This window comes from Onychostoma macrolepis, chromosome 10, assembly GCF_012432095.1.
Source record: "Onychostoma macrolepis isolate SWU-2019 chromosome 10, ASM1243209v1, whole genome shotgun sequence".
NCBI lineage: Eukaryota > Metazoa > Chordata > Actinopteri > Cypriniformes > Cyprinidae > Onychostoma > Onychostoma macrolepis.
The window spans coordinates 26543867-26567102 of NC_081164.1; the positions used below are offsets into that span (position 1 = coordinate 26543867).

The 23236-nt window shown below is 36.7% G+C and overlaps 2 protein-coding genes across 2 annotated transcripts in view; both read left to right on the plus strand.

Annotated features, from left to right (window-relative positions):
* The window catches only part of sgsm1b (small G protein signaling modulator 1b), a 34593-nt gene extending 15358 nt beyond the window's left edge, over positions 1–19235 (plus strand). The window contains exons 13-26 of the mRNA XM_058789877.1: positions 1220–1346; positions 1419–1483; positions 4529–4674; positions 6035–6163; positions 7053–7223; positions 7301–7375; positions 10307–10880; positions 11432–12315; positions 13952–14076; positions 14385–14467; positions 15857–15966; positions 16052–16148; positions 17272–17439; positions 18419–19235. Coding sequence (XP_058645860.1) covers positions 1220–1346; positions 1419–1483; positions 4529–4674; positions 6035–6163; positions 7053–7223; positions 7301–7375; positions 10307–10880; positions 11432–12315; positions 13952–14076; positions 14385–14467; positions 15857–15966; positions 16052–16148; positions 17272–17439; positions 18419–18507 — 2843 coding nt within the window. The 3' untranslated portion in view covers positions 18508–19235. The remainder of the gene's footprint in view (positions 1–1219; positions 1347–1418; positions 1484–4528; positions 4675–6034; positions 6164–7052; positions 7224–7300; positions 7376–10306; positions 10881–11431; positions 12316–13951; positions 14077–14384; positions 14468–15856; positions 15967–16051; positions 16149–17271; positions 17440–18418) is intronic.
* A 3727-nt stretch (positions 19236–22962) lies between these two features.
* The window catches only part of triap1 (TP53 regulated inhibitor of apoptosis 1), a 1739-nt gene continuing 1465 nt past the window's right edge, over positions 22963–23236 (plus strand). Inside the window, exons 1-2 of the mRNA XM_058789456.1 lie at positions 22963–23127; positions 23226–23236. The exon at positions 23226–23236 is cut by the window's right edge and continues 1465 nt beyond it. Coding sequence (XP_058645439.1) covers positions 22981–23127; positions 23226–23236 — 158 coding nt within the window. The 5' untranslated portion in view covers positions 22963–22980. The remainder of the gene's footprint in view (positions 23128–23225) is intronic.

Here is a 23236-nt window from a genome sequence, read left to right on the forward strand (position 1 = left end):
CTATTTTGGTCTCATCTGACCACATGACTTTCTCCCATGACTCCTCTGGATCATCCAAATGGTCATTGGCAAACTTAAGTCGGGCCTGGACATGTGCTGGTTTAAGCAGGGGAACCTTCCGTGCCATGCATGATTTCAAACCATGACGTCTTAGTGTATTACCAACAGTAACCTTGGAAACGGTGGTCCCAGCTCTTTTCAGGTCATTGACCAGCTCCTCCTGTAGTTCTGGGCTGATTTCTCACCTTTCTTAGGATCATTGAGACCCCACGAGGTGAGATCTTGCATGGAGCCCCAGTCCGAGGGAGATTGACAGTCATGTTTAGCTTCTTCCATTTTCTAATGATTGCTCCAACAGTGGACCTTTTTTCACCAAGCTGCTTGGCAATTTCCCCGTAGCCCTTTCCAGCCTTGTGGAGGTGTACAATTTTGTCTCTAGTGTCTTTGGACAGCTCTTTGGTCTTGGCCATGTTAGTAGTTGGATTCTTACTGATTGTATGGGGTGGACAGGTGTCTTTATGCAGCTAACGACCTCAAACAGGTGCATCTAATTTAGGATAATAAATGGAGTGGAGGTGGACATTTTAAAGGCAGACTAATTAAACATTGTGATTTCTGGATTTTCTGGATTGTTTTTTTTAGATTATGTCTCTCACAGTGGACATGCACCTACGATGACAATTTCAGACCCCTCCATGATTTCTAAGTGGGAGAACTTGCAAAATAGCAGGGTGTTCAAATACTTATTTTCCTCACTGTATATGTATGTATATCTCAGTTTTTTTTAATTTTCAAAAATCATGTTTTTTTATTATGTTATCGTGTTTTTCTTGTGTTTTCTTGTGTTAGTCAGCTAGCATTTTTTGGTTATTTTTTACCTAATCAAAATAACCCAACTGCAGTTTGATTGACATTAACTGGAATGCACAATGGAAAAACATGATTTTTGAAAATTATCTGTTTTTGCAAATGAACTCTTCATGCGTGTATATAAAAAAACCCTGCTAGTGTACTGTGTTAAGCTAACTGAGTGTTGTTATAGTGCTTGCGTTTTGTTGGTTTTGATGGCTTCTATTGTCCTCGTTTGTAAGTCGCTTTGGATAAAAGCATCCGCTAAATGACTAACTGTAAATCTTCATTTCATGTTTTATTAGTCACGGGGGTTTCTGAAGCAGGACGGTCGTGAGTATGAGGCTAACTGGTGTTCTCCGTGTTACAGTGGCCCCGGAGCTGATGGATCAGACGGTGAACCTGTGGCAGCCCGCGCCGAGGAAGTCGTCTTGTTCCTCCTGCTCGCAGAACGGCTCGTCGGACGGCGGCCTTCCCAACGGATGCAACCATGACAGGCTAGTCTGCCGCTCGTCGAGTCTGATGTGAATGAAGGTGCGTCTGCTGATGTCTGTCTGTGTGTGAAACAGGGCTCCGCTGAAGCTGCTCTGCGAGACCATGAAGCACCAGATCATCTCCCGCGCTTTCTACGGCTGTATGTATCGCGTCAGACGTTTGCTTTTGTGATGCACTTCAGTTCAATTCAAGTTTATTTGTATAGCGCTTTTCACAATACAAATCCTTGCAAAGCAGCTTTACAGAAAATTTAAGGGCCAGTTTAACTAACAGCTTGCTCCAGCGCAAACTGTTAAAACAGTTCTGTCAGGATTTACTAAAGACGCGCAGTGAAGAATTAGCGCTGAAAAGGCGAGGACACAGTTATATTTGCACCAGACCTTATTGAATATGCATTTGTAGGAGTTATCCTTTTAGACGCAAAAGTTATGGGAGGAGAGTATTAATATGAATCACACAAAGAGATTTACTGATGTTTGCGCTCGTCAAATTACTGCCATTGCTCCATTTAACGCCGAAAAAAAAAGCATGTCTTAAACTATTTTGCGCTTGAAGTGGATTCAGTTTGTTGCTGAGAGTCTAGCAAACCTTCATTTTTTGGCCTCCGGTTCTTTTCAACGTCTTTATTTGCGACTACGCTAATTTGCACTGCGCTTGGTATATCGCGTTGGTCGATATGTAAACGAGATGTCACGTCTGTTTTCTTTAATTTGTGGATTGTTGGTAAATCACCCGCAGAGATTTCCCTCCCATCGCCACTGTTTTAGGATTGCGCTCTCGCGCTAATTTGCCCTGTTTAGTAAAACTGGCCCTTATGTTTCTATTTTAAAGTTTCTACATTATATTTAGTAATTAGCTTATCAGTGGTGACTATCTCAGGTTGATGTCCACATGGCGGAAATGTACAGTAAAATTCATGCAGTTAGTTAATGACATGTAATCAAACAGACGGTGAACACCATTAACTGCAATCATTATATGTGGCTCTGGAGCACAAAACCAGTCATGCAGGTTAATTTTTTTGAAACTGAATAAAATAAATAATCTTTCCATTGATGTATGGTTTGTTGGACAATATTTGTCTGAGATGCAACTATTTGAAAATCTGGAATCTGAGGGAGCAAAAAAATCTAAATATTGAGAAAATCTCCTTTAAAGTTGTTCAAATGAAGTTCTTAGCAATGCATATTACTAATCAAAAATGAAGTTTTGATATATTTACGGTAGGAAATTTACAAAATATCTTCATGGAACATGATCTTAATATCCTAATGATTTTTGGCATAAAAGAAAAATGTATAATTTTGACCCATACAATGTATTGTTGGCTATTGCTACAAATATAGCTGTGCTGCTTATGACTGCTTCTGTGCTGCAGGGACACATATGTTGCGATTTAAACTTATAGCAAAATTTGGTAGTTTAGTTGATATTATCGTTTCTCAGGTGTTCGGTCATCTCAGATCTTTTAAGGGTTGGATCCAGGCTGAAGCTTCTGTAGTTCTTACGCTCATTGCCAAAAATATCGGCACCCTTGGTAAATATGATCAAAGAAGGCTGTGAAAATTAATCTGCATTGTTGATCCTTTTGATCTTTTATTTAAAAAATTCACAAAAATCTAACCTTTCATTGGATAATAAGAATTTAAAAATGAGGGAAATATCATTATGAAATAAATGTTTTTCTCTAATACTCATTGGCCACAATTAACGGCACCCTTTTATTCAATACTTTCTGAAACCTCCATTTGCCAGTTTAACAGCTCTAAATGTTCTCCTATAATGCCTGATGAGGTTAGAGACACCTGACGAGAGATCAGAGACCATTCCTTCATCCAGAATCACTCCAGACCCTTTAGATTCACAGCTTCTTCTCTTCAGGTCACTCATGTTCTACAGGGTTCAGGTCAGAGGACTGGAACGGCCAGCAGAAGCTTGGTTTTGTGCTCAGTGACCCATTTTGTGTTGTTTTTGAGGTTTGTGTTTGGATTATTGTACGGTTGAAGATCCAAACATGGCCCATTATAAGATTTCTAACAGAGTCAGTCACTTATTGATTTTTTTATCTGTTGGTATTTGATAGAATCCATGATGCCATGCGTCTAAACAAGATGTCCAGGACCTCCAGCAGAAATATAGGCCACAACATCAAAAATACAGCAGTATATTTCATTGTACACATGGGGTACTTTTTAAACCCATCTTGAGTGTTTGCTGCTAAAAAGCTCATTTTTTAGTTTGATCTGACCATAGAAGCCAGTCCCATCTGAAGCTCCAGTCGTGTCTGATAACTGAATATGCTGGAGATTGTGTTTGGATGAGCGAGGAGAATTTTTCTTGAAACCCTCCCAAACAACACGTGCTGATGTAGCTGCTGTTTGACCTTTTTATTTTATTTTTTAAGGTTTTCTGACCCCGAGACTCAACTATTTTCTGCAATTCTCCAGCTGTGGTCCTCGGAGAGTCTTTAGCCGCTCAAACTCTCCTTCTCACCGTGCATTAGGACGATATAGACACACGTCCTCTTCCAGGCAGTTTCATAACATTTTATGTTGATTGGAAATTCTTAGTTATTGCTCTGATGGTGGAAATGGGAATTTTCACTGCTCTAGCTCTGTTCTTAAAGCCACTTCACTAATTTGTGAAGCTCAATTATCTTTTGCTGCACATCAGAAATATATTCTTTGGTTTTTCTCATTGTGATGATGATTAAGGGAATTAATTTGGGCTTTGTTTTGCCTCCTATTTATATTTCTGTGAAACAGGAAGCCATGGCTGGATAATTTCATGTTCATAATCACCCTGGAGTGCTCAATTGTGAATATGAATGGGAATATACTTCAGAGACATTTTACTCATAACAATTTCTAGGGGTGCCAATAATTGTGTCCAACGTGTATTTGAGAAAAACATTTATTTCATAATGATATTTCCCCCCCATTTTAAATTCTTATTATCCAATGAAAGGTTAGATTTTTGTGAATTTTTTCACAAAGGATTAACAATGCAGATTAATTTTCACAGCCTTCTTTGACCATATTTGCCAAGGGTGCCGATATTTTTGGCAATGAGCGTAGTTACCTCGGGATGCCAATCAGAGAAGCAAATAGAGACCCAGTTAGCGTAGCTGCTGTTCTGAGCAAGCGCTCGTGCTCGTTCTCATGACGTGATGTGTGTTTTTAAGGGCTGGCGTACTGCCGTCACCTGTCCACCGTCCGCACGCACCTGTCCGCTCTGGTCAACCCCACTATCGTTGAGCCCGACATCCCCTATGATGCCAAAGAAGGCCTGTCCGCAGAAGTGTGGAAGACCTTTCTACTGGACACCACTGTATGTGCACTTGATGTTTCATAAACCGTCAGTTGAAATGTTCTGTACAGCAGGGATGTTATAGTGAACAAACCATGAAAAAAACACTTACTTGAAATAATAAACATTAACTGAAATACAGGATAAATATATATTTTAAAAAATGTTTCAACTGGTAGCCAAGGCAACATTTTTTTTTTCCATTTAGTTTAATGTGATGCAGTAAAATAAAATGAATAAAAACTGTAGACATATTTAATAATTAATTAATTTAAAAAAAATTACAAAATTTGCAACAAAATTACTAAAATGATCATTGAAATTGAAATGAAAACTATAAGCGGAAAACAAATGTAAATGTAACAGTATCATTTACAATAAGCAATAAGCTTTGTAGAGCTGCTAATAAATTTAATGAGAAATGTTTGAGATCATATTGAGATCTCTGACTTTTGTCATTTATTTAAATTTAACTTTTCTAAAAATAATTTAAATCAAATTATTTGATTTTAATAAATTGCTATATGTATTTACTTTATAAACAAATGTTTCTTAATAAATATACCGGAACATTAGTATATTTGTTCAAAAATATTAAAACATTCTAAATATTAATAAAAACTATAAAATTCTTAATGATACTGTTACCGTTAAAACATATTTAAAACATAAATAATATCTACAGTCATATCTCAATGATACTTAAATATTACCATAAAACCTTATTCCAGATATTAATAAAAATTATAATAGTATCTTAGTGATATTATGTAGCCATAAAACGTATTTAAAATATTAATAGAAACTATATTATTGCAATGATACCGTTGCTGCAAAAACATTAAAAATATTAATACAAACTATAATAGTATCTTAGTGATATGTAATCATTAAACAATAATCAATCTATACATAAATCATAATAGTATCTCAGATACTGTAAAAACATAAAAATATTAGTTAAATCTATAATAGTATCTCAGTGAAATTATATGCAACCATAAAACCATATTCAAAATATTAATAAAAACTATAATGGTATGTCAGCTGTAAAAATATTAATTAAAAAATAATAGTATCTTAATACTGTTACCGTAAAAACATTTTAAATATTAATAAAAATTCGAACAGTATCAAAATGATACTGTTACTGTAAAAACATATTCAAAATATTATTAAAGAGTGATCTGAGTGATACTATATGTGACCATAAAAACATTGAAAATATTCATAAAAACTATAACAGTAATCACAAAAGCATGTTTAAAATATGAATAGAACTATAATAGTCTCAGTGATTTTATGTGTTGTCATGAAGCATATTCTAAATCTGAATAAACCTGTAATATGGCACTGGCTGTAATATAAGAGCGCTGTGCAGGCGTACGAGGAGGAGGAGCTGCTCCGGCTGGTGTATTACGGCGGCGTGGAGCCGTCTCTGCGTAAGGAGGTCTGGCCCTTCCTTCTGGGACACTATCACTTCAGCATGAGCCTCACCGAGCGCAAGGAGGTGAGCAGACTCAGCGCTTGATCCGGAGGCGGACAGTACAGAAGTATCTTTACTCCGCTTTAAAAGTACTTTTCAAGTGTCTGTACACTGTAAAAAAACTAAAAAAAAACTTAGTTTTAAGGCAACCAGCTTCAGCAGATTTGAGTTTTCTCAACTTGTTTTTTTTTTTTTTTTACAGTGTACTTTATCAGAGTGTTTTTCTTTTGAAAACTTTACTTCACAACATTCCAAAGCATAATATTGTACTTTTTACTGCACTAGGTTTCATTAAATATCATTTAATACTTAACTACATTAGAAATCTATTACCTTCTTTCAAAGATTTACTTAAGAACATTAAAAATGCAGTACTTTCTTGTACTCAAGTATTAAAGGTAGTGCTGGGCGATGATTAATCGCATCCAACGTAAAGGTTTTTGTGTACATAACAAATATACACAGTACACACACATATATTATGTATATATAAATAAACACACATGCATACACTACCGGTCAAAAGTTTTAGAACAGTAAGATATTTACTTTTTTTTTTTTTTAAAGAAGTTTATTTGATCTGAAGTACAGAAAAAACTGTAAAATTTTGAAATATTTTTACTATTTAAAATAACTGTTTTCTATATGAATATATTTTAAAATGTAATTTATTCCTGTGATTTCAAAGCTGAATTTTTAGCATCATTACTGCAGTCTTCAGTGTCACATGATCTTCAGAAATCATAATAATATGCTGATTTGCTGCTCAAGAAACATTTCTGTAGAATAGTCTTAAACGACTGCGTTCCTAAATAACAGGCATCCGCCTCCGAAAGCAGTGACTGCATTTATTATATATGAAAATATTGTATTTAGTGGCTTCTCCTAAGCGTAACGCTGCCGTTCTCTGCAGGTGGATGAGCAGGTTCGAGCCTGTTATGAGCAGACCATGAGCGAGTGGCTGGGATGTGAAGCCATCGTGCGTCAGCGGGAGAAGGAGCAGCACGCCGCAGCTCTGGCCAAGTGTGCGTCAGGTGCCAGCGTGGACCACGGCTCGCGCCAGGACTCCACCATCAGCACGGATGTAAGCGCTGGCGCTCGAGTCGCCTGCACATGGTTAGCATGCAGGTTTACTGACTGCCGCTGTGTTTCTCTCTGCAGTCGTCTCACAGCAGCAGCAGCTCCGAGAAACAGAGTCACGCCGGATCACACAGCGACTCCAACAGCAGCACTCAGGTCAAATCACAACCTGCATCATTGCTCTCGCAGATCTTATTCATGCCTGCTTTATTACTTGGCTTCTCCTAAACACAAATGAGTCCGTAGCTGTCAAACAATATGAACACAGAGCTGTAAAATTAATGTGGTGCAGCCCAGGTCATGTGATCTTTGAATTTGTTTGGTGAGAGGGTGACTTTCAATTTAGTTGCAAGTATAAATAAAATTCATTTTTATTAATTAATATATTTTTTAAACAATTGAATAATAAATAATGTAATTTAAAAAGTGTTTTATTTAATAATTATTAATGACTATATCAATATTTATATTAAATGTAATAATTTAAAAAAAAAATTTCTTTAAAAAATGTCCCAAAAAAGTGTTTGTCTTAAACTTTCATAATTGTGTTAATAATAATAATAATAATGTAAAATCTTTCGCCATCTCTTAAATCATTTGTTTTATCTGGTAATGTAACCAAGTTCATGTGAGCAGGGATAAAATAATGTTAACCAATAATATCATAACTTGATATTTCATATTTCACAAATCGAATTTAATGAAATTTAATATTAATTTTTTTAATTATAATATTTTATAATATAATTATAATTGTAATAATTTCTTGAATTAAAATTTTGTAAAACATATTCCAATGAAAAAGTGCTTGTCTGCATAATCTTTCATCAAAACATAACTTTTTACATCTATGTTATAGCTTTTGCTGTGCACATAACCAGTATAATTATATTGTTACATGGGACCATAGAAAAATAATATAACCAATAACTTCATAACCTGATATTTCATATTTAACCAATACTGATGTATGGTGTTTTACTCCTAAAATAAGAGAAATGTAAACAGACTGATTCACTAGTAAGTAGAGGTATAGAGTAATCTTTTGAATTTAATGAGAAATGTTTATTTATTTATTTATTTTAAAATGATAGGTGTTTTTACTTGAATTGATTTCTTTAAAATTATTATAATCATTTTTAAAAACATACTTAAATTTAAAACCAGTTATACGTGAGCAGGGACAAAATTATATTAACCAATAATATTATCCAGTAAGACAAGAGTATAGAGGTATAAAATTATATTTTAAATCAATAAAAAAATGTTAGGGTTAGGGTTAATAATAATTAAACAGAAATATTCTAATTAATGTTCTTCATAATTTTTCACCAAAACATAACCTTTTCTATTTCTGATATACTTTCACTGCTCACATAATCAGTATAGTTTTATGAAGTTATACAACCTGAATTCCGGAAAAGGAATTTAAACATTTTTAAAATTTGAATAAAATGAAAACTAAAAGAATTTCAAATCACATGAGCCAATATTTTATTCACAATAGAACATAGACAACATAACAAATGTTTAAACTGAGAAATGTAAAAATTTTATGCACAAAATGAGCTCATTTCAAATTTGATGCCTGCTACAGGTCTCAAAATAGTTGGGACGGGGGCATGTTTAGCATGGTGTAGCATCTCCTCTTCTATTCAGAACAATCTGAAGACGTCTGGGCATCGAGGTTATGAGTTTGTTTTGGTGCTGGAATTTGGTCCCATTCTTGCCTGATACAGGTTTCCAGCTGCTGAAGAGTTCGTGGTCGTCTTTGACGTATTTTTCGTTTAATGATGCGCCAAATGTTGTCTACAGGTGAAAGATCTGGACTGCAGGCAGACAATTCAGCACCCGGACTCTTCTGCTACTAAGCCATGCTGTTGTAATAGCTGCAGTATGTGGTTTTGCACTGTCCTGCTGAAATACACGTCTTCTGGAGGGGAGCATATGTTGCTCTAAAACCTTTATATACCTTTCAGCATTCATTGTGCCTTCCAAAACATGCAAGCTGCCCATACCGTATGCACTTATGCACCCCCATACCATCAGAGATGCTGGCTTTTGAACTGAACGCTGATAACACGCTGGAAGGTCTCCCTCCTCTTTAGCCCGGAGGACACGACGTCCGTGATTTACAACAAGAATGTCAAATTTGGACTCGTCTGACCATAGAACACTTTTACACTTTGAAACAGTCCATTTTAAATGAGCCTTGGCCCACAGGACACGACGGCGCTTCTGGACCATGTTCACATGTGGCTTCCTTTCTGCATGATAGAGCTTTAGTTGGCATCTGCAGATGGCACGGTGGATTGTTTACCGACAGTGGTTTCTGGAAGTATTCCTGGGCCCATTTAGTAATGTCAATGACAGAGTCATGTCGATGAGTGATGGCAGTGTCGTCTGAGGGTCCGAAGACCATGGGCATCCAACAAAGGTCTTCAGCCTTGTCCCTTACGCACCGAGATTTCTCCAGTTTCTCTGAATCTTTTGATGATGTTATGCACTGTTCCTCAACGTCAAATTGCAAAGTATTCCACAATCGGTTTACACACACTTTCTCAGATTGGAGAGCCTCTGCCCATCTTTACTTCTGAGAGACTCTGCCTCACTAAGACATCCCTTTTATAGCTAATCATGTTACAGACCTGATGTCAATTAACTTAATTAGTTGCTAGATGTTCTCCCAGCTGAATCTTTTCAAAATTTCTTGCTTTTTCAGCCCTTTGTTGCCCCGTGCCAACTTTTTTGAGACCTGTAGCAGGCATCAAATTTGAAATGAGCTCATTTAGTGGATAAAAGTGTAAAATTTCTCAGTTTAAACATTTGTTATATTATCTATGTTCTATTGTGAATAACATATTGGCTCATGTGATTTGAAATTCTTTTAGTTTTCATTTTATTCAAATTTTAAAAAAATTTCCAGCATTTCCAGAATTCGGGTTGTACACAGGCTGGGACAAAATAATATCAACTAGTAATATCATAACCTGTTATTTGTGAAACTCATAATTCATAAATCCTACATGACTGAGCTGGTTTGAGGTTGTCTGACTTTCCTCCTCCTCCTGTCTTCTCCATCCGCAGGTGTTCGGCTCTGTAGACGAGGTGGACCCGATCGAATCTGAGCCCAAACCCAAAGACGAGAAGCCACAGCCCAGAATCCCAAACGGCACTCTGCCAAACTGCACCAGTTCTCCAGACTCCGGACATCCGTCGTCCCGTAACTTCTCCGTGACCTCGGCGCTCTCAGACTGCTCTCCCAGCACAGAGGAGACATCCACGCAAGAGTCGGGGCCCAAAACCGCAGGCCGAGAGCCGCCTTCAGGAGACCAGACGGTTGAGAAGACCAAAGAGGAGCGACCGGAAAACAGCTCCACTACTCAGGATACGGTCAAAGAAGATGCTGAGGTTTCACAAACCAAGAGCGTTGCTTCAGATGCTGCGATAAAACCTCTAGAAAAAGACAAACTCCAGACATTGAATTCAGAAGAAGACAAACTCCAGACATTGAATTCAGAAGAAGACAAACTCCAGACATTGAATTCAGAAGAAGACAAACTCCAGACATTGAATTCAGAAGAAGACAAACTCCAGACATTGAATTCAGAAAAAGACAAACTCCAGACATTGAATTCAGAAAAAGACAAACTCAGACATTGAATTCAGAAAAAGACAAACTCAGACTTTGAATTCAGAAAAGACAAACTCAGACTTTGAATTCAGAAAAGACAAACTCCAGACTTTGAATTCAGAAAAGACAAACTCCAGACTTTGAATTCAGAAAAGACAAACTCAGACTTTGAATTCAGAAAAAGACAAACTCAGACTTTGAATTCAGAAAAGACAAACTCCAGACTTTGAATTCAGAAAAAGACAAACTCAGACTTTGAATTCAGAAAAGACAAACTCCAGACTTTGAATTCAGAAAAGACAAACTCCAGACTTTGAATTCAGAAAAAGACAAACTCCAGACTTTGAATTCAGAAAAAGACAAACTCCAGACTTTGAATTCAGAAAAAGACAAACTCCAGACTTTGAATTCAGAAAAGACAAACTCAGACTTTGAATTCAGAAGAAGACAAACTCCAGACTTTGAATTCAGAAGAAGACAAACTCCAGACTTTGAATTCAGAAGAAGACAAACTCCAGACTTTGAATTCAGAAGAAGACAAACTCCAGACTTTGAATTCAGAAAAGACAAACTCCAGACATTGAATTCAGAAAAAGACAAACTCCAGACATTGAATTCAGAAGAAACATCTAAGACAGAAACGCATGAGGCGGCAAACTCAAAAAACGCAGCTGATTTGTCTGAAAGAGAAACTAAAATGCAAAACAATGCTGGAAAATCTGAACAAAATGACATGAATGAATCACAACAGGATCCTGTTGAAGAAACAACCAAATCCTCAGATTCAAAAGTGGTTGAGATTGAAGCTCCAAGACATGCGTCTTCTCCGTCTGGAGAAGAAAACCCAAAATCAAAAGCAGACCCAGAAGCGTATTTGAAAATGGATGAAGGCCAAGACGCCAAATCTGATCCACAGCCGTCGCTGGACGTTACGAGAATCTCTCAAACGGATGAAAACAAACCCCAAAACTCATCTGAATGTTCATCTGAAGCACAGAATGTGATACGAACTCTGAATGAAGCCATCAGCGCGCCGCAAACGATCGGCTGGGACGCCGGTCGATCCATAATCAAACAGATCACCGAATCCGAGTCGGAGAGCTGCGGCCTCATCACCTCACTATCGAAACTATCTCCAGACCTGTCCGACGACTCGCCCTCGGCGCTGGAAATGGAGGAGATTGCTTCGTCGGTGGTTTATATGTCCTCGGAGAGCAGCGTGTGCAGGACGCCTCTGACTTTGGCTCGTCCCGTGGCGCCGGAGAAGACGGTCGTGGGAATGCCGGCTCTGGAGCTCTGCATGGAGCCGAGCATCAACACCAGTCCGGAGGGAACAGACTCTGCGCTCTCCGAGGAGGAACCGGAGATGGACAACTCACTCCCCAAACCAGACTCTCTAGCCGTCACAGGAGACAGGAACGACATCGCGTCTCCGGTGTCGTCTATCGGGACCACCTACTCGGTATATCACCAAAAACATAATCAGTTTAAAGGGATCGTTCACCCAAAAAATTACACTGCGCCTTCTATAAAACATATTATTTTATTTAGTGTAGTTTTAGGACTTCTATTTTAAAGGTCAAGATAAGGATAAGGGCGGATGGATAAATAGGACAAAAGGGTGGATAAATTATTTTAAAAATGTAATTAATTTTTTTATTTTTTAGTTTAGTAGTAGTTTAGTTTAGTGTATAGTATAGTATACAGAGTAGGATCATTTTTGTGTGTAGTGTAGTTTTAGGCCCCTGGTCGTTCCCATCATGGATTCCATCCCGAGGAGTTATTCTGTTATTTCGAAATTTTCATTTATTCCTCTCACAAAAATCAAAAGTTGAGCAGTGTCTGTGATGTCGGTACTTTCATCGAGTGCGATAGAAAAAAGACTGAAGCCATCCGTTTTTGTTTTTTTAGTTCGGAGAGCAGCTCCTCTGCAATTACTTCCACGCGCCTGCTAATTGTTCTCCGCAATAAGCTAATTGTTGTGCTTTGCAATTTTATGTGCCACTAGCTTTCGTTACAGATTCTTGAATAGAGCTCTGTTTCGTAAATGTATTTTGCTGGGCTTTTAAATTTGTGGCAAGTTTTAAAGCCTTGTTTGCCTTTTCTGCAGGTGACAGGTTGACGGCATAATTCGAATGCTTGCTTGAAAAATGACGACTGAGGTTGTAGTCTTTAAAAACCGCAATACTTTCTTGGCATATTAGACATACCGCCTTCTGTCCGATATTGGTGAAGAAGTATTTTGTTGTCTATTCTTCCTTGAACACATGACATTCAGAGTCCACTTTTCTTTTTTTCGCCACACTCATTTTTACTCCTTAACGTCCGAGTGCTTTCTAACTCTACTGTAGTCGCTTACTGTACCGCCTGCTGTACTGCCAACAAATGGCGTTCGCTTGTATTGCATCAAATTAGTAATTCTGAACCAAAACCGTTACTCAAATGTAGCATTTTTAAAAACTCCCTCGCGGGCCGGATGAAAGTGTTCGGCGGGACGTAGTTTGCCCCCCTCTGGTTTAGGGTATAGTATAGTATATTATCGCATATAGTGTAGTATTTTTTTTTTGTAGTGTAGTTTAGGATGGATGGATAAATAATAAATAAATCATTAAATAAATTTTACATTTATTTTAAAACATATTTAATAAATTATTTATTAGTTTAGTTTAGTTTATAAATTGGAAATGAAAACTTCCTGGTAAAACAAATTATGTATTTAGTTTAGTTTATGACTTGCATTGTCAAGATCAATGGTACCTTAAAATAAAATAAAATAAAATAAAATAACTAAAAATAAAATAACTAAAAATTAAATATTCTATATTTTTTTGCAAACTCCAAAAAAGCATCATGAAAGTAGCTAATAAGACTTGTGTACTATATTTCAAGTCTTCTGAAATCATACAGTAGCTTTGTGTGAGGCACAGATCCAAATTTAATTTATTTTTGCACTCCTTTAAACGTGTAAAACATCTTATTTTGTGTTCCACTGAAGATAGAAAGTCATAAAGGATGCAGCTCATTTCTGGTTGAACTGTTCCTGTAAATGTGTGTGAGATCTTCAAAGATTTATTTAGTATTTCTCGTTTCTTTTGCAGCAGGAGCTGGTGGACCTTTACACGCTTAATCTGCACCGCATTGACAAAGACGTCCAGCGATGTGACAGAAACTACTGGTATTTCACCCCGGCCAACCTGGAGAAACTGCGCAACATCATGTGCAGGTAAAATAAAGCTGATCTTAGATGTTAGTTTAGATTCTGTGTAGAATGGTCTCTTCTGCTCATCAAAGCTGCATTTATTTGAGCAAAATTTACAGTCAAATGTGAAATATTACATTTTAAAATCGCTGTTTTCTATGTGAATATGTTAAAATATAATTTATTTAGGCATTTTTTGTAACATTTTAAATGTCTTTACTGTCACTTTTGATGCATTTTTGTTGAATAAAATGATACATTTTTCCAAATCTAAAAGTAAGTGGAATAAGTGGATCTTACCATGTTTTTTATGTGTGTGTGTGTGTTTTAAGTTATGTTTGGCAGCACCTTGACATTGGATACGTCCAGGGAATGTGTGACTTACTAGCGCCCCTGCTGGTCATCCTGGATGATGGTACATTAACTCTGAGTTTTACCTTATTTACTCCATTAACCCCTACTGTGCATTGTCTGAATATAAAAATTTATAATTATTTTTGCCTCTGAAATCTGATTGGACAAATATATAACTTGATGGGACAATTATTTATTGTGAAATATATTGTTTTGAGCATTGATGTATTTTATCACGTTATCTGTTGCCAGTATTTAATAAAAGCATTAAAAGTTTTTCAGGCACCTTAAATATCCCTTGACCATAGGAAAACACTTTAAACTAGTGCTGTCAAAATTAACACGTTAACGCAGGCGATTAATTTTTTTTCAGTTTAACGCGTTAAAAATATTTAACGCAATTAACTCAGGGGCAGAGCAAGGGTTGGCCACCCCACTCACTACTGCTGTTTATGCCACTTTTCTCTTGACAAGAAGTGCATTTATTCAGTCGTAGAACGTCTTTACGAGCACATCAAACCGGAGACGTTTCAGACGCGCGCTACACTTCACTTCAGCGGCAGGCGCGAGTCAAACAGCGCGGAAACGGTACTGTGCTCAAAGCGCATGCTCATAAATTGCGCTGTAGCCTGTATCCTTTCATATCAAAGCGTGAAATAAACTACGTGCATGCAATGTCGTGCTCAGTTAAGTCATGAAGTTACCAAAAACTGTGCGTGCATTTAATATGTTATATATGAGTTACATTAAGAACATGTCTCTGAAATGGTTTTCCAAACTGTCCTGGAACAGCCCAGCACTGTCTCCCTCATCTAACACACTCGATTCAGCTCATTAATAGAGACTTAAGACCTGAAATGGGTCAGAAAAGGTGAAGAGAGCTGAGAGAAAACATGATGCGCATCACGTTCAGCAACAGCAGCTCTTAAAGTAATAGCAACCAAAACAACCTAAAAACCAGCTGCTGTGATGTCTGTTCGTCAAAGCAAAAAAAGAGAAAATCAATCTTTCACAGCTTTAAGGATTCATCTATATTTAATTTAGAATTTAGTGTTTGATGACTTCAAATATGACATTTATTATAATGGGTTTATGTGAAGATTCAGCTCTTGATTATACTGTAATGTTGAATGGCTATAGTCAATGATTAAATGTTGTCGGGAAAAAATTATCAGTAGTATTGGTGTCCGTGATACTGGCCTTCAGTCATAAAAAAAGATGCCATTAAACAAATATTTAAAATATACTGTCTTTATGTTGTTTGTACATTAATTTGAAGATTGAATGTGAAATTATTGCAATATAAAAGCATATTTAAAAACTTTAATGTAAGGTGGGCTTAATCGTGAGTTTTTAATCGATTGACAGCACTACTTTAAACAGAGTGATTTTAAACTAAAGCAATAAGCCTGTTTTATATTGGCGAGTGATTGTTTCTGCTTGATCTCAGAGGCCATGGCCTTCAGCTGCTTCACTGAACTCATGAAACGAATGAACCAGAACTTCCCTCACGGAGGAGCCATGGACACACACTTCGCCAACATGCGCTCCCTCATCCAGGTTTACTCCTCAAACACACATTATTAAACGCATTCTGCTGATGTGTGTGTGTGTGTGATGCCATGATTCTGTCACACCTCGTCAGATTCTGGACTCGGAGCTGTTTGAGCTGATGCAGCAGAACGGTGATTACACACACTTCTACTTCTGCTACCGCTGGTTCCTCCTGGACTTCAAGAGAGGTCAGCGCATTCTGCGTCTTGTTTATACTGCAAAACAAAACAAAAATACTAATGAATATTACATGTTAATTAAATAAATATAGTAAGTCTATTATTAGAACACCATAGCAAATACCCAACCACTTTACAATCAGCGGAGGACTTATTTTTACTTCATTACTCTACTTAAGGACATTTTTTTTATTGGAATGTTTTTATTTTGAGAAACTTTTCAAAGAGTAATATTGTACTTTTTACTCCACTTCATGTCTTAACTCTTTCCCCGCCAATGATTTTGAAAAAGTTGCCAGCCACCGCCAGCATTTCTGATGATTTTGACTAAAATTTCATGGCCCCCAGAATATTTTGTTGTATGAATATCTGAACATGCAACACATAATAAAGAAGAGAGCCTCTACTTTTAAACAACAACAACAAAATCTGTTCTATTCTAGCTTTAAGCATTATTTTTTATCAACACTTGAATTTTGGTAAGTTTCATAAAGAAAGCAACATTTTAAGCAAAAAAAATCACATTTTTATTAAAGACTACATCTGGATCATATTCAGTAATATTATCAGAGCAAAGATGCAGTAGATGGCTTCCATCAGTATCCCAAAGCTTCTAAATTGACATTTCACTCGTTAGCATTAGGCACACGGCAAAAAATGCTTTTCTTACTTTTTGTCTTGTTTCCAGCTAAAATATCTAATTCTTAAATCAAGAAGGATTTTCTAGACAAGTAAAAATTATTGTCTTGTTCTAAGCAAAAACTCACTTAAATTTGACTTGTTTTTTCTGAAAACAAGACAATAATTTTTACTTGTCTAGAAAATCCTTCTTGATTTAAGAATTTTTTGATATTTTGGCTGGAAACAAGTAAGAAAAGCATTTTTTGCAGTGGAGTTTGCATTTATATGCTGTTTATTGTTGATGATCGCATTATTTTCATATGCATATGCTTACATATGAGATCGCTGGTTTCTGCGTCTTCCTCGTCTGTGTTTTTGATCGAGTGATTCCAGACTCATTCAGGAGATGTGTAATAGCGTCCCTGAGCGAATCATGATTCATGAATGAGCTGAACCTGTTAAATCATTAAAACTGAGTGTGAGTGAGTGCTGTTGTTCGCCTCTCTTTCAGAAATGGTGTACGATGACGTGTTCTCGGTGTGGGAGACCATCTGGTCCGCGCGGTTCGCCTCCTCGGAGCACTTTGTGCTGTTCATCGCGCTGGCGCTGGTGGAGCTGTACCGCGACATCATCCTGGAGAACAACATGGACTTCACCGACATCATCAAGTTCTTCAACGGTGAGCCGACTGACCAATCACTGAGCAGTAGCGCTGGGACATTTTCACATTTTATCGATTCATTCCAATTTAATGTTTTGCCACGATTTTATTTTTTAGAAATCGAGGAATCGCAGTTTTGAATAGAAATATTACCAAACGTTAGAATTAGACACTTTGACAATATGCCGGTGATTACAGTAAAGAGAAAAGCGTGACGAGTGACGCGCTCGTATCACACAGAATGAGCTTTTGTTGATAAAGATGCGACGGAAAACAATGGAAAAGCAGCGCAAGTGAATAAAAAAACCTGTAAAGATTCTACTGTATGTTTGCATCACGGTAACAGTTCTGTTTTACAGAACATTTATAATTAATAGTCTACTGGTGTTATACCTTCAGTCATTTTGAATTTGAATTACCTGGACTTTTTTTGTTTTGTTGTTTACTTTTTTATTTTGAACCACAACATTGAGTGAAATACAGTGTTACAATTGAACATGTTAGTCCATCAAATTCCAGCTACATCGACAATCATTCAGTCTTAATTATATCAAACACGTTATGCAGAAAATCATCCAAGTACACCTAGTAAGACCAAAGATGAACCGAGAGAAAAAAAAGGTGGATAGAGAAGAGGGATGGATTACCTTGACTTTTGAGATTTTATTTTATTTCCTCGTATTATTTCTGAACATGTATAAGACACGTTTGTACAAGATGTAGTTGTAGTTCATGTATCTTTTCTGCAAAGATATTTAACAAGTGATTTGTTTAACATTTACATCGTTGATAACTTCATGTGTGCTGCACTCGGAATAGAATTCTCTTTAACTAAAGGATTCATAAAGAAAAAGTAACTTGGATCATGTTTTAGTCCCATTTTCAAGTTGACTAGTTAAAACGCAGTTCTGAAAAACACGGAGATTGTAATTTTGTGGGCTGTCGCCCAACGCTGGAGACGCTGTGATGTGATGTTGTCGTTTGTGTCTCGATGTAGAAATGGCTGAGCGTCACGACGTCCCGAAGCTGCTGGTCATGGCCCGAGAGCTGGTGCACAAGGTCCAGATCCTGATTGAGAACAAGTGAACACTTCCATTAACAATCTGAAGACGCTCGTGTCATTAAACAAGCCCTCAGCTCGAGTAAATGCCAAACTAGTGTTGCTTTCATCTGCCCAGACTTAATATTATAATATTTGACATTCATTTATAGCGAATGCATATTGAAATGGGAAGTTGGGGGTGGGACAAACCGCTCATCTGACCGGCCAAAAATACATAACGTTTATTTAGTTATGGACTCAAAGCTAAACCGATTTTGATTTCATGGGGTCTGCAAGAGTAAATATGACTATACTGAGAATATATAAGAGATGAAGAGAGATATTATAGTAAAACATTTAAGATAGTTTTATACGAGGTCGTGGATTAAACAAATGGCTGAGATATATGAAGATGATCTATGAATGGCACCCTTTCTAAGAGATTTTCTAAAAGCACAAAGTATTCAAAATAATGCTGTATATTTATTTATTTTTTAAATGTGTGACAATTAAGTCATAATCATTATTGCAGATGTTTAGTGTACTTCACACGTCACTTCATGATGTTTGCACAGAAAGAGACGGCACCTGTTTGCGTCGGGGAAGAAAGTGATTTTTTGTCATTTTCAGCTGATTGGGAGAGTCTCGTCTCATATTTCACCTCTAAATACAAAGGAAAAAATAAGAAGTGATAATTGCATTCTATTTTTAGGGCCATTAACATTTAATTTAGTAAATCGTTATTGTAATGCATTTTTTTTTATTATTTTTTTTATTTAAATAAATTAAAGGATGTAGAATAAATACTGCCATGATGTGTTTGTTTGTGTGTGTGTGTGTGTGTGTATACACACACACACACACACACACACACACACACACACACACACACACACACACACACACACACACACACAAACAAACACATCATGGCAGTATTTATTCTACATCCTTTAATTTATTTAAATTAAAAATAATAATAATAAAAAAAATGCATTACAATAATGATTGTTGATGTATATGTGTATATATATAGGTATACTTTTTTTGTTGCATTACAGTAATGAAAATGTTATTTTATTTATTTATTTGGCAGTGAATTGTGCTTGGTGAAATGAAATGGTCTTAAAAATAGGTGGATTTTTCATTTTTTCCCTCATATTTCATCTCTAAATACAAAGGGGGAAAAAAAATCAAAATTAAATTTGCGTTCTATTTTTAAGACCACTAATATTTTTGCATGTTTGCAAAATTTTTGTAACTCATTGTAATACTTTTTTTTTTTTTTTTTTAATTCACTATGTGTGTGTTTGTGTGTGTATACATTATATTGCCTCATTACAGTAATGAACATTAGATTTGATTTATTTGGTGATAAAATGCGCTTACTTGTCAAGAAATGGTCTTAAAAATAGGCTGAATTTGCTTTTTCCTCATATTTCACTTTTAAATACAATGGAAAAATAGGAAATGGTATTTGCATTCTACTTTTAGGACCATTAAGATTTTTGCATGTTTGTTTGCATATTATCATTAATGTAATGTATAGTGTAAACGTCACATTAGATTTGAATGAAAACTAGATTTTATTTGAATGTCATGAAATGGTCTTAAAAATAGGCTGAATTTCCTTGATGTGAAAAGAATGATTTAGGAGTGAAATGTGAGGCACTGATGTTTTCATGACTCAGATCTGATCTGTTGAGCTGCTACACAATGATGTACCTCACTCAGTGAAGCTACTTTACTGGAGAAACAATCCATCACCAGACAGACTTTCATTCGTATTCATCTTTTTGCCTTAAGTTTCTCTGTTCAGGGACGTGTGCTGATGTTGACGTATATCTGATATCTGCCATATAGACATGTGTAAGTGTGTGTGTGTGTGTACAGATGTGCTCTTCTACCAGCAGCCAAACTTTTGTAAGGTGTCCCAGACTTCAAGCACTTGTTGGATCTGATGTGATTGTAGTAATGGAGAGCGATCGGCTGAAGTGCCAGTGTTATCGACACTAACTCCCGTCATATCATCTCTCTGTATGTATCGCTGTTTATGCCCCGTAACATTAGCTTACACAGAATGGCGCTGTATGTAGCTCATAATATAACAATATCTACAAATGTTGGACGTGTGAATTGTAAAAACCTCTTCTGATCGATGTATTCGGCTCAGTGACGCGAACTCCTGACAACGACAGACACTAAAGATTTGTTCAAACTGTATTGGGAACCTATATATTTTTATTGTACTCTGTGAAACTACGTAGTATATTGTCAGAACTGCGTGCTGCATATAATATAATCTGTATTATAATATTTAATAAATGTACGTGTTGACTGTTTTTCTGGTGAATTGTGCTTTAACTGGTGGGAATATATATATATATTTGATATTTACATTATGTGCATTATATAAGTGCCTTTGTACAGACAATATTACAAACATCTAAACAAAAATACAACATTTAATAATCAACCAATAATGAAATGCTGAGCAGGATACAAATTAAACTCACGTATAACATATCAGCATGAAAAGATCACATAAATCACGTCTGAGCGTGGTGACTCTTGATGTGCTGACTCCAGCTTCAGTTCTCTCCTTGTGAAGCTCTCACAAGTGTTTACAAAGAGGGTAAGTCACAGAAGGTCATTACTGAAAGGTGTGGCTGTTTACAGAGTGCTGTATCAAAGCATATTAAATGCAAAGTTGACTGGAAGGAAGAATTTGGGTAGGAAAAGGTGCACAAGCAACAGGGATGACCGCAAGCTTGAGAATACAGTCAAGCAAAGCCGATTCAAACACTTGTGAGAGCTTCACAAGGAGAGAACTGAAGCTGGAGTCAGTGCATCAAGAGTCACCACGCTCAGACGTCTTCAGGAAAAGGGCTACCAAGCCACTTCTGAACCAGAGACAACGTCAGAAGCATCTTACCTGGGCTGTGGAGAAAAAGAACTGGACTGTTGCTCAGTGGTCCAAAGTCCTCTTTTCAGATGAAAGTAAATTTTACATTTCATTTGGAAATCAAGGTCCCAGAGTCTGAAGGAAGAGTGGAGAGGCACAGAATCCATGTTGCTTGAAGTCCAGTGTGAAGTTTCCACAGTCAGTGATGATTTGGGCTGCCATGTCATCTGCTGGTGTTGGTCCACTGTGTTTTCTGAAGTCCACAGTCAACGCAGCCATCTACCAGGAGATTTTAGAGCACTTCATGCTTCCTTCTGTTGACAAGCTTTATGGAGATGCTGATTTCATTTTCCAGCAGGACTTGGCACCTGCCCACACTGCCAAAGGTACCAAAAGCTGGTTCAATGACCATAGTGTTACTGTGCTTGACTGACCAGCAAACTCGCCTGACCTGAACCCCAGAGAGAATCTCAAGAGGAAGATGAGAGACACCAGACCCAACAATGCAGAAGAGCTGAAGGCCACTATCAGAGCAACCTGGGCTCTCATAACACCTGAGCAGTGCCACAGACTGATCGACTCCATGCCACGCCGCATTGCTGCAGTAATTCAGGCAAAGGAGCCCCAACTAAGTATTGAGTGCTGTACATGCTCATACTTTTCATTTTCATACTTTTCAGTTGGCCAAGATTTCTAAAAATCCTTTCTTTGTATTGGTCTTAAGTAATATTCTAATATTTTGACTTTCATGAGCTGTAAGCTCTAATCATCAAAATTTAAAGAAATAAACATTTGAAATATATCAGTCTGTGTGTAATGAATGAATATAATAAACAAGTTTCACTTTTTGAATGGAATTAGTGAAATAAATCAACTTTTTGATGATATTCTAATTATATGACCAGCACCTGCATATTATGTAAACAAAAACTTGTATTTTTGATGTGATTAATCACGATGAATCGTTTGACAGCACTAATATATATATATATATATATATATATATATATATATATATAATATAATATTTCCAGCATTTTCTTATTTGTATTAACTATTTATTATGATTATTTATTTATTTTTGAAGCAGGAAATTATTGTTTCTCCAGTAAATATTGACCTTTAGTCTTTCCTATTTATTTAACACACAACCATCTAAACCTAACATAACATTTCACTGTTTTCCCGTTTGTTGTTTTATATCTTCTCACCAACATTTTCATTATTTTCATTTTTTTTTATTATGAAATAAAAGAACAACAAATACAATTACAGACTTACACCATGAAAGAGTTTTACATGCAATATCATTATTAGTGTTTACACATCAAAATCTTTCCTGAAAGTAAAAAAGTAAGGAGTTTTCTTTGAAAATTTACACTTAAGAATGTAAAATTGAGCAAGAAATAGCAACAGATTAATAATACGTTTGCAGTGCGAAGGGTCTAGTTTTTATATTCATGTCATTACTGTAGTTTTGTCCTTGGGACTTTTAAACGCGCTTTGCTGACGTCATCATCGTGCGCCACGCGGGACCACGTGGTATCGGCAAAGTCGAGCGAGATCACGGAATAAACGGTGATCTCTCCGCTGACCGAACGCGCCACTGAAGATGAACAGCGTCGGCGAGGGCTGCACGGAGCTCAAGCGCGAGTATGACCAGTGTTTTAACCGCTGGTTCGCCGAGAAGTTCCTGAAGGGAGACCGGAGCGCGGATCCGTGCAGCGAGTTATTTCACAAATACCACACCTGTGTTCAGGTACTGCACATCTATATACACGCATATGCGAGTCGTCACGTGGGCTGAGAAAACACGTGCGGTCTGCTGTCAATCACTGATGCTCGTGTTTATTACAGAAAGCCATCAA